Source organism: Oxyura jamaicensis, chromosome Z, assembly GCF_011077185.1.
Source record: "Oxyura jamaicensis isolate SHBP4307 breed ruddy duck chromosome Z, BPBGC_Ojam_1.0, whole genome shotgun sequence".
In the NCBI taxonomy this organism is placed as follows: Eukaryota; Metazoa; Chordata; class Aves; order Anseriformes; family Anatidae; genus Oxyura; species Oxyura jamaicensis.
In genome coordinates, this window is record NC_048926.1 from 15,433,672 (window position 1) to 15,449,842 (window position 16,171).

Below are 16,171 nucleotides of genomic sequence, written 5' to 3' on the forward strand. Positions count from 1 at the left end.
CGCCCATCTACAAGAAGGGCTGGAGGGTAGACCCGGGGAACTATAGGCCTGTTAGTTTAACATCAGTGCCAGGGAAGCTCATGGAACAGATTATTTTGGGTGTCATCATGCAGCAGTTGCAGGGCAAGCAGGCGATCAAGCCTAGTCAGCATGGGTTTATGAAGGGCGGGTCCTGCTTGACGAACCTGATTTGCTCCTATGACAAGGTGACACGCTTAGTGGATGAGGGAAAGGCTGTGGATGTGGTCTACCTTGACTTCAGTAAGGCTTTTGACACCGTTCCCCACAGCATTCTCCTCAGGAAACTGGCTGCTCATGGCTTGGACTGGCGTACACTTCGTTGGGTTAAGAGCTGGCTGGCTGGCCAGGCCCAGAGAGTTGTGGTGAATGGAGTCAAATCCAGTTGGAGGCCAGTCACTAGTGGAGTCCCCCAGGGCTCGGTACGGGGGCCAGTCCTCTTTAACATCTTCATCGATGATCTGTACAAGGGGATCGAGTGCACCCTCAGTAAGTTTGCAGCTGACACCAAGTTAGGTGCTTGTGTCGATCTGCTCGAGGGTAGGAAGGCTCTGCAGGAAGATCTGGAGAGGCTGGACCGATGGGCCGAGGCCAACGGTATGAAGTTCAACAAGGCCAAGTGCCGGGTCCTGCACCTGGGGCACAACAACCCCAAGCAGAGCTACAGGCTGGGAGATGAGTGGTTGGAGAGCTGCCTGTCAGAGAAGGACCTGGGAGTAGTGGTTGACAGTCGGCTGAATATGAGCCAGCAGTGTGCTCAGGTGGCCAAGAAGGCCAGCAACATCCTGGCTTGCATAAGAAACAGCGTGGCCAGCAGGTCCAGGGAAGTGATTGTCCCCCTGTACTCGGCTCTGGTGAGGCCGCACCTCGAGTACTGCGTTCAGTTTTGGGCCCCTCGCTACAAGGAGGACATGGAGGTGCTCGAGTGAGGCCAGAGAAGGGCTACGAAACTGGTGAAGGGTCTGGAGAACAAGTCTTACGAGGAGCAGCTGAGGGAGCTGGGACTGTTTAGCCTGGAGAAGAGGAGGCTCAGGGGTGACCTTATGGCACTCTACAGGTACCTGAAAGGAGGCTGTAGCGAGGTGAGGGTTGGTCTATTCTCCCATGTGCCTGGTGACAGGATGAGGGGGAATGGGCTAAAGTTGCACCAAGGGAGGTTTAGTTTGGGTGTTAGGAAGAACTTCTTTACTGAACAGGTTGTTGGTCACTGGAATAGGCTGCCCAGGGAAGTGGTTGAGTCACCATCCCTGGAGGTCTTTAAAAGACGTTTAGATGTAGAGCTTAGGGATATGGTTTAGTGGAAGATTTGTTAGCGTTAGGTCAGAGGTTGGACTCGGTGATCTTGGAGGTCTGTTTCAACCTAGATTATTCTGTGATTCTGTGATTCTCTAAATCTAGCTGTAAAACAGAAATGTTCTGAAGAACTCGAATTCATATATCTATCTTCTTGCAGCTATGACTTAATTAAGCCTTTCGTATACAATTAAAAGACTTTTGGAAAGTTCATTATTAAAAAAAATGCATGGAACTGGTAGGTTGATTTTGTGTGTAGAGATACATAAACAAGCACATATCAGGACAGTGGAGTGTGTTTCTCTCTCTTCCTTCTTGATGTCTCCTACATTAAAAATACTTGGATTCTTTATTAAGTAACTATGTTTATTTTTTTAATGCTTCAGGCAGACTGTCACTTCTGCATGTTCTTTTTCATCATAGCTTATACTGGAAGTATGCATTTTCTTTCCTTTTCCAGGGTGTCACTTTAACAGCAGCCATTGGAGGTGCTGACATGCCTGTAGTTATTACTGTCCTGAACAGTTATTCTGGATGGGCCTTGTGTGCTGAGGGCTTCCTACTGAACAACAACTTGCTGACTATTGTTGGTGCACTCATTGGCTCCTCTGGGGCCATCCTCTCTTACATCATGTGTGTGGTAAGTGAGCAGAAATTGTGCTTGTTTTCCAAGTACTGGAAAACCTTATTCAGAATGTTTGCTAGAAAGATTAGCAATCGGAAGACCAGACTGCTAGGTATTAGAAGCTAGAATTTTTAATTGAAAATCCTGGACTACATTTAAGTTATACCTCTGAATTTGGAGAGAGACCCACTTCAGAACTAAGGAAAGCCTTTGCATTGGACTTGTGCATTTGGGGTTTGAATCTAAGCTCAAATAGGTATGATTGCTTGTGCTCAGCTGTCTTTTTAGTTATGTCACTCTGCAGTGTTGTTAATTTAAACTAAATTTAAAGTTTATCAGTAGGAGGAGATACTTTACATAGTGACTTCCTTTTTAAAAAGGTTTGATTTGGTTAGAGAGTAATTTTTTTTTTTGGAGTGGGGGACAATGTTCTTGAATGGTTTCTTCAGAAAATAGTTACTGTGAAGTACCACAGGGTGGCAGCAACCTTGCATAAGTTTATTGCTGATACTAATGTGCCTGTCAGAGCAAACTTGAGCTTTAATTCTTCGTGTAATCATACTGTGTTATTAGCAATAGACTTCCTTTTTTTTGTGGATCATTTACTCAGAAGTCCTTCTTGCTTTCCAGTATCTCTCTCCTTTGTACTTTCCATGACAGAGTCTTAAAAACAAACAAACAACAACCAAAAAAAAACACCAAAAACTGTTCACCTAAATTGATGATATACATACAATCAGCAATTTAGGCTGTATTAGTATAAAGATGATGCTTATGGGGCAACAGAGTTGTGAAAAGTATGTTCTTTAAAGATCAGATCCTTGTAAGTCTTGGCGAAAATACAATCTATTGGATATATACTTTTCCACAGGCATAGTCACTCTACAGCTTAATTTTTCTCTTACTGTCCCTTTTCTGTCTTTTATTGCTAGCTCCTTTCAGAACTCAGAGTTCTGAGGTACTTGCTGGTGTTGTTTGGGGTTAATGTAGGTAAATAAGAAGCCTAGGTATTTAATTAACAAAACAGTTATGCAGTGATAGAGGGATTTTTCTCTATGTATTTCTTAACATTCAGGAAGCGTAGTTTTTCAGATAATATTCTAAAAGTCTTGTTCTGCTTCACATAAGCTTTGACAATTAAAGTTGATCAGCCAGTAAAATTAAAATCAGTTTGTATAATTTCTGTACAATACACAGAATAACTTGTTTCTCTCCCAGCATTTTTCTTTTGTGCTTTGCTTCCTTTAATGGAAATCATTACTTCTGAAGCCTTGTTATAATCAAGGGATTTATTATCATTGCCTTCTTCAAGCTGTGTTTCAGGAAGAAAACATGCTTCTGAGTTCCAGTGGTTCCAAGAAAGGTCTCTGCTTTAGGATGTTGTAACCTGTGCTAATGAAGCAGTGCAGTTTCTCCCTACCTCATTTTTTTTAACCTCCAATATGACTTCCATACAAAACTGGATATGTATTGAAACTCATCTAGTGCAGATGTGCTGGTATTTGTGGAAACATAATGGCTGAAAGCTTCTTTTTAAATTTCCAATTTTATTTTTGTGATAAAACTGTAGGTTAATTATCCAAAACCTATCCAGATAATCCCTTATAGCTTTTACATGAGTTAATAAAACTGGCCAACATGTATTCAGATAATCCCTTAACATTTTGCACTCATATCTTATTGACTGATTTTTCCACATTCCCATTTTGTGCCTATTATTAAGGTGAATTAAGGACAAATAATTTAACTTTCACACAGAAAAGCAAAGGCCTGTACTGTTCACTCATCTTGTGGATTTCGGTTCTTTTAAAGCACTAATGCAACATGCCTTTTTACAGAATATTTGATTGTATTAACATTTCCTTCTCCCTGTTTTTTTCAGAGTGAATATTTGATGATTCTAATTGTAGTATTAGAATCAGTATGCTTAGGGATGGGGAAGATGCTTCAGGTAGGAGAGGAACCATTAGCTGAGGTAATGAAACAGAGCAAGAGAAGGCACAGACTATGCTAGTCTTACAAATTCTATGTTGCCTCCTCACATGTACTAGCTGTGCTGTTTATGTGGGCACAGTGGGCATGGAAGGGCTTGGCATTCTCAGGGATCAAGGGCTTGGTTTTACCTGGACTGGAAGCCTCAGGCAGTGCCATCTGTGTATATATATGCAGCAGAAAGAGTTTTCTGCTGGTAATGGGGTTATCTTTGAATAATAGTAGTGATGAAGCATGCTCTTTATTTGTATATGTTTGTAGTCTGTGGTGGTAAAGAAGGTGAAAGAGGTTATGGAAGACTTAGCATACTGTCCCTGTGCTGGGTAGGTCTTAGCTGCTTTGGTTAATTTTATTTAATGAGGTCTTAACTCATTTTGAAGCCTTCTGTGGTTCATAGCCAGGCAAGGATGCTACAATCTTTGTACATGCTACAATCATGCTTTGTGTGGTTTCTCAGATTTCTAATACTTGAACTTTTTTTTTACTTTGTCCTGGTCTTACTGTTGTCTTTTGGCTTAAATAAGACTTGAAAGTAGCTTCTTGTAGTCTTACAGTGTGCAACATCTAAAAAATGTATTCTTCTGCCTAAACTGTTTTGCCAGATACAACTGCTATAACATAGTAGTCTCTTCTCTGGTTTGAAAGTTTAATGTTTTGATACACATCAAAGGCAGTGTGTTCTTAAAGGATAAAAAAACTGCAGTCTGTACAAAAATGCAGATTTCACAAAAGCTGCATTTGGGCCCTACTGTGCACCATCCTTACAGTATCTGTGTCAGAATAAACAAAAGTTCTTCCAACATCTTTGCTGTGCTTGTTTGCTAGATGCTGAATTGCATAGAGTGGCACATCTTCTCAGGCTATAGGAATAAAACTGTGGAGTTGCATGATATTAAGTATCAGTGGAAAATGGACTTGGAAGCATACTTTTGTGTGGGTATTTCCTTTCACTTGTATGTGTGTCTCTCCATATCCATTCTTAAAATCTGCTGTGATTTATGAGCTAGCACAGCAGGTGAATGACACACATATTTAATTAAAAAAGAAATTTATGCCTGTTCCTTCCCTGCTTCTGAAGTTTTGTTTATTGCAATTACAAGTTTTGCCTACTTCCAGATATTGCTTTGGGACCATGCTCACAAGGAGACATGCCAGTGAAAGCATTTAGCCGGTGGCTTTTCCTGGCTGTGTATCTACAGAGCCGAATTTTCAGGATGTGTTCTTCTCTTAAAGTTCCTAGTTTAAGATCTCTTGTTCCCCCTTGGTACTCTGCCAGTAAGTTAATGCCCCCCTTTAGTTCATTCAAATTTGTTTTCAATTAGCATTTGGTTAGTTTTGTGTGGCTGCTTAGCTTTGTCCTGTTGTGTTCTGTTGTGATCCTGTAGGAGCTTTGCTTCTGTACTATCTGTAAGAGCCACGTGGTTTCCATGCAGTAGTTCTGTGCTTACATCTTGAATTGCTCAAGAATTAGAGAAATACCTTGCAAAAATTATATGTATGTATATAAAATTTCTGTCATCAAATATTTATTCTTTTATATCTTCATATTAATGACAGAAAGAGACTAATATTTGATGCAGCTTTCTTTTGTGTGTTTTGTTTTGTTCTTTGCCTTGGGAAAATGCTGTTTATCTGTCATTATCTGTGTAGTATTACATGTTAGAAGCTATTGTTTGGCTATTATCGTTGTAATCTGTGTCTGTTTTAAGGAGTCTGTTTTAAGAACTGAGTAGTCAGCAGGCAAAACCAACAGATAAAGACTATTGTCAGGAAGATTTTAATATTTCCAGACGTTTCTTTTGTGGATGTCTCCTCTGCTTTATTTTTCTATTTTATCTTATCTGATCAAAAACCTGTTGTCTTTCAGGCTATGAACCGTTCCCTTGCAAATGTGATTCTAGGGGGCTATGGTACCACATCAACAGCTGGTGGGAAGCCCATGGAAATTACTGGAACCCACACAGAAATCAATGTGGACAATGCAATTGAAATGATAAAAGAAGCTAATAGCATTATTATTACTCCAGGTAAGACACTCTTGACTTATAAAGCAAGATGTTCAGAGGATGTGATATTAAAACAAACAAACACCCCAAAACAAAAAACTGAAGGGTTGTCTGGAGTTGTGAGAGATGCTTTTGTTCCCAGGTTAATTGTCATTCCTCTGTGTAAACATGTGTATGCCACTTCACTTCTCTGTGTGTGCATGTCTTCCCACTTTTTCCTGCTTATCTAGCTTTTAAATTCATAAGGATAGAGGCTGTCTTAACATAAGGACAGAGGCTGTTAATTTTGGGTACAGTTGATGTGGTGCAAGTTTCCAAGGTACCACTGATAACAGTAAGACAATTATTAAAAATTCTATCACTTACATTAATGAGAGTATTTGCTTAATTCTTCTTGCTTAATTCTGCATTTTTTTTTTTTTTTTTTTGGGAAAACCTGCAGGAAAACATCTGAATCAAAGTTAGCATCCAACAAATACTGGAATTCAAGTAGGAAAAAACCTGAAAACCAAAACCCTGTGTTCTGTTAAACTTGTATGTTGGCCATAGGCTCAATAGTATATTTCCTGTTAGGAGAGATCAGACAAAGAGTGGTTGAAGATGTTCTCTTCAACTGAATGGCACTGTTGTGTTAAATCATGTAAATCATATTTTTGCAATGGAATGGGAAAGAATGCAAAAAACAAAGTTGTCCTTTTCTGATAGAGCAGGGAACACATGTTTCAGTGAAAGTGAAGCAAGTTACTTAGTAGTTTGGCTGGTCAAGCTACTATACTATTAGTGGTCAGGAAACCAAAAAGATGAGATTAATTACATTCCTAGGGAGCTGCAGCCTGACCACTATATGAGTATCTGAGATACATGCATTCACATATGCTTGTGTATAAATATAAAATTTTATTTATATATTAACTAAAATATATATTATTTTTATAATATATAGTGTGAGCAGACAGCTGCTGCATGTGTGGAAGGTTTACTTACTCCCTGTAACTATTCTATCTACACTTAAATAAGAAAACAGCTTAAAACATTGGAATTCTTCTTTCAGGTTATGGTTTGTGTGCAGCAAAAGCTCAGTACCCTATAGCTGATCTTGTGAAGATGTTGAGAGAACAAGGGAAGAATGTCAGGTAAGTACTTTCCTTGATGAAAAGTATTATAGTTTTTTTCATTGCATTAAAATCTGCAGCAAGTGTGTGTTTTGGTTAATTTTTCTTTTGGCAATCATTCTTATGCTGAGCTCTCTATGAAATAATTTTCTAAGGGAATTCATCCGTCTGCTTGTGAATCTGTCAGGGAATAGCTGAAGGGCTGCAGTGGGAATAGTGGATGATCCTCAGAAGGAAACGTGGGCCTTCTGCAGTATGAAGAAAGTGCTTTTGATTGTGTCTGTCTTATCTGAAGTGGAAAAGTAGATTGGGTAGAGTGGCATGTGCACCAAGATTACAGGACTTTCGTAGGATAGCTGACTTGCGTTAATGGCAGCAATGCTTATAATTACTCAGCAGCAGTAGTAAATAATAGTGACATTAAAATCCAATTCTGATGGGCATGTTTAGGTAGATGCCCTTCTTAGATTAAAAAAAAAGAAAAAGAAAAAAGTCTGCCTTGCTTCTGTACTCTTCTACTAATACTTTCTGTGCTCTGGGATAGCTAAAGATGGTCAGTGTGTGCTGTTAAGAAGCGTCTTGCAGCTGCTTAAAGCCCCGTGTTTGTATGAAATGTGCTGCAGACTGTCTCTCAGTTACATGTAGATATCCAGATTCCTCCAAAATCTTCATAGATCAATCCATGTAATCTTAATATTTGCAGCAGGACTTCCGTAAGATATGCTGCCTGATTTTTCCCTTTGCCTCCTCCAGGCTTTAGGGTTGTGGTATCTTCTCTCACACCACAGTTCTAAGGTTTCTACTGTCTCACTTGTTCAGAAGGCAGCCAATGAAACCAGGAAGGAGTACAAACTTCTATCGCTATTTTAATGTAACCTGAACCTTCACAGAATTGCAGGATGGTTTGAGTCATAGACCTCTGGATATTATCAAGTTCAACCAATACACTTGTTCAAGGCACAGTCAGCTAGAGCAGGTTGCTTAGGATCTTGTCCAATTGGGTTTGACTGTTCAGTCTCCAGGGCTGGAGACTTAACAGCCTGTCTGGGAAAGAATAAAACAGTTTGTTTTTCTGAGGTTTAAATGGATTTCCTTGTATTTCAGTTCTTGACAATTGCCTCTTTTCCTTTCACTGGATAACAAAACCAGATTCTTCTCCGTGGTGTCTTTGCTCTTCTCTATTAGGTGCTTACACAGTGACATCACCCTGGGCCTTTTCTTCTTCAGGTTAAAGATCCCAACTCTATCAGCCCTTCTCCCATGACAGATACTCTAATCCCTTAAGCATCTTAGACCTAATTTTTTGGGTTCCTGTTAAGTTTTTACAATTGCAAGTAACACTGTAATTAGAGTCCATTGAGTATTGCATGGTAGGATTATTGGAGAAGTATGTCACTACTGCCAGATTTTATTTATTTTACCTCATTCTGCTGCAGTGCCGAGAGAGAATTCTTAGGTGCTAGTACTGGCCTCAAGTCCTTTTTTCCCTCAATTTTTTTTGTAGACGTTAGAGGTATTGAAAATACCGGAAAGCTAGCATCATTCCTCCCTTGTTAATTGTTTGGGAAAGTATTTTCTAATTATTGTAACATAGTATGTTAAAATTAGTCAAGGGTCAGCTTTCGTTTGAAACAAGATATTTGGACAGATGCTGGTTAGCCATACTCGTTCTCTGCATTCCATGTGTTTATTTCATTTAGATGGTGACTCTCCTTTTGAATCTATACAACAGCAATTAGTGGGATTTTTTGGTTTTGTTTTTCTTCTTTCACTATTTTTTCAAACTCATTGAAAAGATGCATATAGGTCTTTGCAGTGTTTTACAGCATGCATTGTGGTGGGTAACAGCAGTGTTGTTGTAGGGTTTAGCAACAACTATTTGTTAGTGTGTATCTGGAGTTGCAATTCTGCATATTGAATGGCTTTATCCAGGTATTTTGCTTGGATATGTGAGAAGTGAGATGCACGCTCACGTTATCTACTTCCTGGAGCAGTTCTCTTCGCTCCTTATTTTTCCACGTTTAGCAAAAGCTGAATATGTGTCCAAATTGCATTAAAATTTTTGAAGACCTGTTAATTGTGCAACAAAAGAACCTAGACGAACCTTCTTGGCTGATGTGATGACAGTGTCATACGCTTTTGGCTTTCCTTTTAGAGCTTCTGTGTGGGGGAGCTCTTTTTTTTTTTTTTATAAAAGATTGTTAGTTTTGCCTTTTATGGTGGCTTTGCAGGGGAGAAACATGAATGAATCCTTGAAATAACTGGCTTATACTTGACATGAGTTAATTTAAGGAAGGGATCACTGCAGTGGTTACCTAGCATTTTAATGAAATAAATCTGTATTTACAGTTTGTGGTAATTTAGGCCTTTCATCACTTCGCGGAGCTCCCACGGTGTTCATTGAGTACAGCTGCTGTCCCTCAGCTTTCAGTAGGGCTGGAGCGCCTCGGGACCCTAAGTACACTCACCATCCAGATGTAGTGACACTCTCACACATCCACTGTGGAAGAGTGCCAGCATGGACATACGAATGTCATCAATTTGTAATGCCCATAGTGTGCCAAGAAAAATTGCATCTGTCATATGGTCTTTTTTCCCTTCATGGCTCATGACTGATCCAGAGACGCTGTTGTTTTAAATAACTATGCTTATACCCCTAACATTCTCAGTGAAGAGCACAGATTGTATAAAATGATGTGTAACCTTTTATGACTAGGGCTTAAATTCACAATTACAGAAGAGTTTAAAAACTTTAGACTGCTTTAGTTATTAAATTGCTAACATATTGCTAACATATTGCTAACAATTGCTAACATCAAATCATCACTTGAGATGGTATTGCAAGTAGATTACATCTTTAATGCATTAGTAGGATCACATACAAAACTGGATATTGCTGAGCCTCAATTATAGTGTTACCTAGATATGGATGGCCAAAACAACAAAACTTTTTATAGTCTAAATCCCACAGTATCCAGAATTCAGTGGACTTGGGGGGAAGGTGCTTGTTTTACAACTAGTTTTGTTTCTGCAAAGTTACAACTGAGTAAAGTGTGGAAAGTTCTCATGTTAACAAACTTCTTCAGCTACATGCTGTGTTGGTTGTAGGCCCCCAGTTGTGAAATTCTGATTTCTTTTATATAATTATATAATAATTCCATATATAGAGTATATAATTTTTCCGTAGTATTATAGTACAGTTAAAAATTGAATACATTCTTATATGTAGATGCGTAATTGACAAGCTTTGTGTCCACTCCAAAACACTGAGCTTTTGCCATAGCGTCACTTTCCTAAGACCTTTTCAGTCAGTGTGTTTTAATTTCCTGCATAGTACTCTTGAGAAGAACATTTAATTCCAGGTTGAAAGGGCTTGGACTTTTTAAAACTAGTTAAGGTATGATGGTTTTATTTTCCCTCTCATAGTTGATGGAAATACAGATCACTTCCTTAACAGCCTTTTAGATTAGATGTTAAAATGCTGTATTTTTTTTAAAACCTAATTTGTATATGTAGATGTCTTGCAGGACTTTCATTTCAGTCTTCTGGTGCTGGAGAATCTGATTATTTTTAAACACATGGAAACACTTATGGGTTTCTTACATATTTGAAAATGTGACAGGATGGATTTAGTGTTGGATCTGTGTTTTTGAATTCTTTTTACTTCTGGCTGAGCTCTAATCAAATTTATTTTAAGGTTCTGTTTTTTTTATTCAGTGGTGCTAAATGTTTGTGATAGAATGTATGGATGGGCACGGCTTACATGTGTTTTTGTGTAACTTAACGAATAAAATCAATTTACTAAAATTACTGTCAAATTGCTGAATGGCAGCACTGTGAATGTTAATGCAAGTTTCTAGGAAACTGAAGTATGCTCACTAGGAAGAAACTAAGCGGATATGTGTACGTCAGTTCTGTTTCTTGTAGTCAAATTAACTGTTGGGCTCTGAATCATTAATGCTGCATATGGAGGGACAATTGATGTTTAACAGATCTGTTAGCTGAAGTGCTGTATCAGTGTAACTAGAGAGAATGATCAAACCTTGCAGTACGTGATCTGATTCTGCAAAGATGCAAGTATGGCTGCATGATTCTCGGGGTGTGTTGTTGGTATGTCAGTGGTTCCTTAAGCATCAACTCAGCTCGAGGTGACCTTCTTAGGTCCGTTTGTGATGCTTTTCAGACACTTCCCTACTCTTGGGTTCTTGGGAGGTCTATTGCACTGAGCCAGGTCCATGCCATGTACTTGGATTTTACCCCTGCTCTGATTAAACCCTCTCACCAGAGTGGTTGGAAATAGAGCCAGTACCAGCCTTCGTTTATGTATGCTTAATTTAGGAGATTTAATTCAGTTTCAATTTAGCAAACCTGACTCCAGCAGAGCCATTGAGCTTTGTCCCTTTCAAGTACTGTTTTTGGGGTCATCAGTTGCATGAGGCGTGTAATCAGACCTGAGCTAGCTATGTGCTTTGTTGCTAGTAATCTGCATAGTCATCCATAATGTGTGATTGGATTATTATATTGTGATACTTAGAAGCCGTGCTGCACTGCAGATGGTAATTTGTCAGGATTTAAGCTGCATGCTATCTGAATGGTGCAGTCCTTTGTTCATCTTGTTTTTGTTGTTTTGTTGTCTCCTGTTACCTTGAATAACAGATCGTCTGTTACAGAAACAATGGAATCCTGTGTCAAAGGATAAGTAAAGTGAATGGTTGATGGTGGGCCATGAGCGGGGGTTAAGCATAACTCTTGGGCAAATTATTCTCTGTAAATACAACTTCTAAAATGTTGACCAAGCTGAATTGGGCACCAGCCAGATGTTACATACTTTAATCACTCTGCTCGACTTTGGCATAATGGCAGGAATCCTTTTTTCACATGATGAAGTGATCTTGAAACACTTTCACATTGGGTTAGGTATGTGTTAGCTCTTTCAGTATTAATGACAAGAATATTATCTAGCCATTGGTAATACAGAAAGATGCTGACTTTATTAAGTGTAGGAAATGGGATTTCCATCTTGTGTTTTTCAGTAATTTCAGTGCAATAGTTCTGAATTTAAATGCTTTCTGTGCTAGAAAGAGTTGTCCCAGATATGCCATGTGTGTGTGAGAGGTTTTAGATCTTTAGTCTAAATTTAAAAGAAAATGTTGCTTTCTGTTACAAGAAAAGCTTCAAAGCACGTCCTTTTTTTCAGTGTGCTGCGTTGTCTTTCTGAAGCTAAAAAGCTACCTGAAAGAGGCTAAAAAAAAGCTGTATGTTCTTGCCTAGTACCCATACTTTTAGGTGTGAAGTCTGTCAGTAGCACAGAGGTGTGTGCTAACTTCAGTGAATCTGACAACTGGCATGATAAGCAAGCCACATGATATACAGTCTGAGTCAGGGTTGAGATAGAAAATTCTTGGTAGATCTGTGTTTCCATGAACATCCAGAATAAGGTTTCAAGTCAGCCACAACATGATTTTGCATCTTTGTTTTGGGTAAAGTATGTGTAGACTGAGAACTTGATGCCAGGTAAACAAAATCAAGAGTGTAAGATTCTGCTCTGATTAAAAGAAAAAATAGCTAGGGGAGTTTTTATGTCACTTGTATTAAAAGCATGTCAAAGAAACTTAGTGATTTTTCCCCTTCGAAACATTTTCCTTAAAACATACCTCTTTTTTAAAGTCATTCATATTTTAAATTTTTAAACATGAATGTGATTCATATTTTGAACATCTGGGAGAGCACATGTGACATTGTTTCTGCTGTAGAGCACGTAGCTTTGAAGAACTGCTGTTGTTTTGAGTCAGGAGCAAGATATGTGGCTTTTGTTGGGCGTGCTGTGAGCCATCAAGGATTTTAGTTATCTCTTCTCCATGTTTACCTGAATTCTACTTTCAGTTGGGCTGGCTAATTTTACTCCAGATGTGTGTAGATCTTGGGAAATTTTGGAAGCCTTTAGATAAGCTTATATTTTTAATGAGCCTTTTTGACACGCTTGCATGTCGAATTTCAAGAGGTACTGGCTGCTACTGTCATATTTGGTTAACAGCCTCACAGAAACAGATTTCTGGGACTAATTTCAATATTTGTCCAAAAAGCTTTTGTATGAGCAGCTTTCTCAAACTTTCTGAATACACAGTGTGTGGTTTCAAACAGTCTGTCAGAAGATTTTAACTGCTGATTGTTCATGCCATAACTCTTCCTGAATGAAGATCATTTGTCCCTTTCTTTTCTTGTTTTTCTCTGTCTCTTGCCAGGAATGGTGAAGTCAAAGGTGAAATTCATTCTCTTGGCAGCTTAAATTTTGGCTTTCCAACTCTTGAAATAAGATTGTATATGTATATAATACTTAATAGAAACCTCACGAGTATTTTGTTTTGTGTATTGCCAAAGCAGCTTTGGTCACAAAGAAGCTCAAATCATTTTATTAGAAACAAAAGAGAATTTTGTTGGAAAATCTGTTTGTGTTGCCAGAGGAGTGATGGTTTTTCTAGAGTATACTTCAGAATAAAAGTTCTCCTAGGGTACTGTAAATGTTTGAATTTGGTACAGTTTAGGACTAGCTGCATGTCTTACGCATGGCTTATATTACTGACAGATTGGTGTGAAACATAAGCTGTTAATGTTTTGTCCTATTTGCAATTCTTTCTCTGATTCTAGGTATTATCCTTTGCATCAGGATCCCAAATGTTTGCTAGCTGAATACAGTCTATTCTCTTAATTTATTTGAAATATTCCTTTTAAAGCTGACTTTATCCTCCTCTTTGACCTGGAGCTTAAAGCTGCAGTGAGTCTAGCATTATGTGGATTAATCATATGTCCTTAATTTTGTTTCTGGATTTTCAATTGTCTCATTTTGCATTGTGTTAATGCTGCGTTGCTGATGGAGCATTCAGTTGCCCTTTTAAGGATGTATCTGTACTGTGACTTGTGGACCCTCAGTCATGTGGTATCCACTTCCATCTCTGTGGAGTTGAAAATAGAAATATGTGGCAATCCCTCAGACATGGCAAGCTGATTTATCAGTCTTTCATTTCTTTCTGAGGAATTCTGTCTGAAGTTCTTTTATTGCATTCCTGACTCACTTGGATTTCTGTTCTGAAAATTTTCTTTAGAAATCCAAGAATTTTCAGTTTTCTCCTGGATGTTTTCTGCCTATTCCAGAATACATGTATGCTTCTGTATTAAACATTTAGCTTCATCCATATACAACGTTCATCCAAGACATTTCTGCTGTGCTTGAGTCAGCATTATGTTTGATTGCTCTGGAACTGGAAAGATAGAAAACACGTGTGACAGTAGGCATGACCTGCCTAGTTTATTCAGGGACAGTAGAGGAGTAGAAGAATACACTGCCCACAAGAAATAGATTTGCTTCTAACAAAAACGTCTGTGGGAGTTGCAGCTTAACCAGTGTAACACCTCTGTTCTAAGTTTCATCAGTTTAATAGTCTTACACGCTTTAATGTCACCCTGGCCGCTCTGTGCATCTGTCTGAATATTTAGTAACTCACAAGCAATGTGGTTCCTATATATTGGTTTTAAGCTGTTCAGAAAACATTTCTCAAATCATTATGCTTATGCTGGTAGAGCTGCTTAACTTCTTGTTGCGCCCCCCCCCCCCCCTTAGCAGGAGTTCCTGCTAAGTTTCCTGTTGGACTGCAGTGTTAGGCTACTAATAATCATGCATGCTCTAGAGATACCTGATTCAGTAAGTCATCTGCCAAGGACATTCCTAGGTGTAGGAGTGCTTTTGTTTCAGGAAGGCTGCACAGTCTTTCGGACTGTTCATGAAGAATGTTATATTTTGGCTTATTCACTTTGTGGCACTTCCACTTTTTAGTAATGTGAGGAATCTGCAAAGCATATTAAGGGTTGTTTTTGCACAAAGCAGGCTTGTTCATAAAGAATCAAAGAGGTCAGTCACAAGAGTTTGAGTATGGTACAGCTTGGAAGATGGATGCAAATGCTTGCTGTGTGAGCTGTGGCTCAGGCTGGTGGCTGTAGCTAGTAAATGGTAAAATAGGCCTATTACTTTCAAAAGCATTTGAAGAAAACACACCAAGTTTGGTTTTATAAGCTGCTGCTGCATGGAAAACTTAACATTCTTGTTCCATCCTGCAGTGATGTGTTTCCTGGCATTTGTGGCCACTAGTTGCTTCTGTGCTGTTGCTAGAAGTGTGTGTGGCACTGTTAGTGCAGCAGGCTCTCCAAAGCCACTCTTCTTACAGGTGCATTGAATTTCTTAAGATCTTATGACGGAAGGATTGAAAATGTTCTCCTAGCCTCTTCAGTTTTACTGGAGTCAAATCAGTGGGCCGTGTTCCCTTTCCCACCCATTTAGTTCCCTGCTACACTTGAAAACTAGTATTTTTAAGGTTTAACCACTTCCTTTTATTAATTCACACACACTTAAACTTGAACTTCTTGGCCTTTGAAGTCAAAGGTGGCAGTTTTATTGTGTAAAACAGAGTGGTCACTACTTACTAATAGAACTGGACTTTTCTTTTAGGTTTGGTATTCACCCTGTGGCTGGCCGTATGCCTGGCCAGCTGAATGTACTCCTAGCAGAAGCTGGTGTTCCCTATGATATTGTTCTGGAAATGGACGAGATCAATGAAGACTTCCCAGGTTACCATGCAAGCTATAAGCTTCTATTAGATTTCATTTGTTCTTGCCAATTTTTATTTGATTGTTTCTATGTTACACAAAGATTTTAAAAATAGAAACATCAGTCAGTGAACAGAGGTCTTTCATTTGCAACCTGTCTGGTTTTGCAGCTGATGGCAAACTGATGGATTCTTACAGGCTTGCTGGGGGTAGTTGGTAGCACATATGGGCTCTCAACTTGCCTGATTAAGTTGGTAAAATTATTTGTGAATTAATGTTTGTAGTGTACTTACACAGTGGGTTCTTCTGCCCCTGAAGGTCAGATTTGTCACAAACATGCACACCAGTGCATCAGTGCTCAGGTTTCACGTAATGTTTTTCTCATTTTTGTTTTATTTCTCTTGCTGCAGATACTGACTTGGTCCTTGTAATTGGTGCGAATGATACAGTTAATTCAGCAGCTCAGGAAGATCCAAACTCGATCATAGCTGGAATGCCAGTTCTTGAGGTCTGGAAGTCCAAACAGGTGA

General features: G+C 38.9%; 1 protein-coding gene across 2 annotated transcripts in view; it reads left to right on the plus strand.

Moving 5' to 3' along the window:
• NNT (nicotinamide nucleotide transhydrogenase) overlaps nt 1-16,171 on the plus strand; it is a 44,514-nt gene that overhangs the window by 25,786 nt on the left and 2,557 nt on the right. For both annotated transcript variants that reach the window (XM_035310957.1, XM_035310959.1), the window contains exons 17-21: nt 1,772-1,951; nt 5,796-5,955; nt 6,986-7,067; nt 15,544-15,662; nt 16,052-16,167. In XM_035310957.1, coding sequence (XP_035166848.1) covers nt 1,772-1,951; nt 5,796-5,955; nt 6,986-7,067; nt 15,544-15,662; nt 16,052-16,167 — 657 coding nt within the window. The remainder of the gene's footprint in view (nt 1-1,771; nt 1,952-5,795; nt 5,956-6,985; nt 7,068-15,543; nt 15,663-16,051; nt 16,168-16,171) is intronic.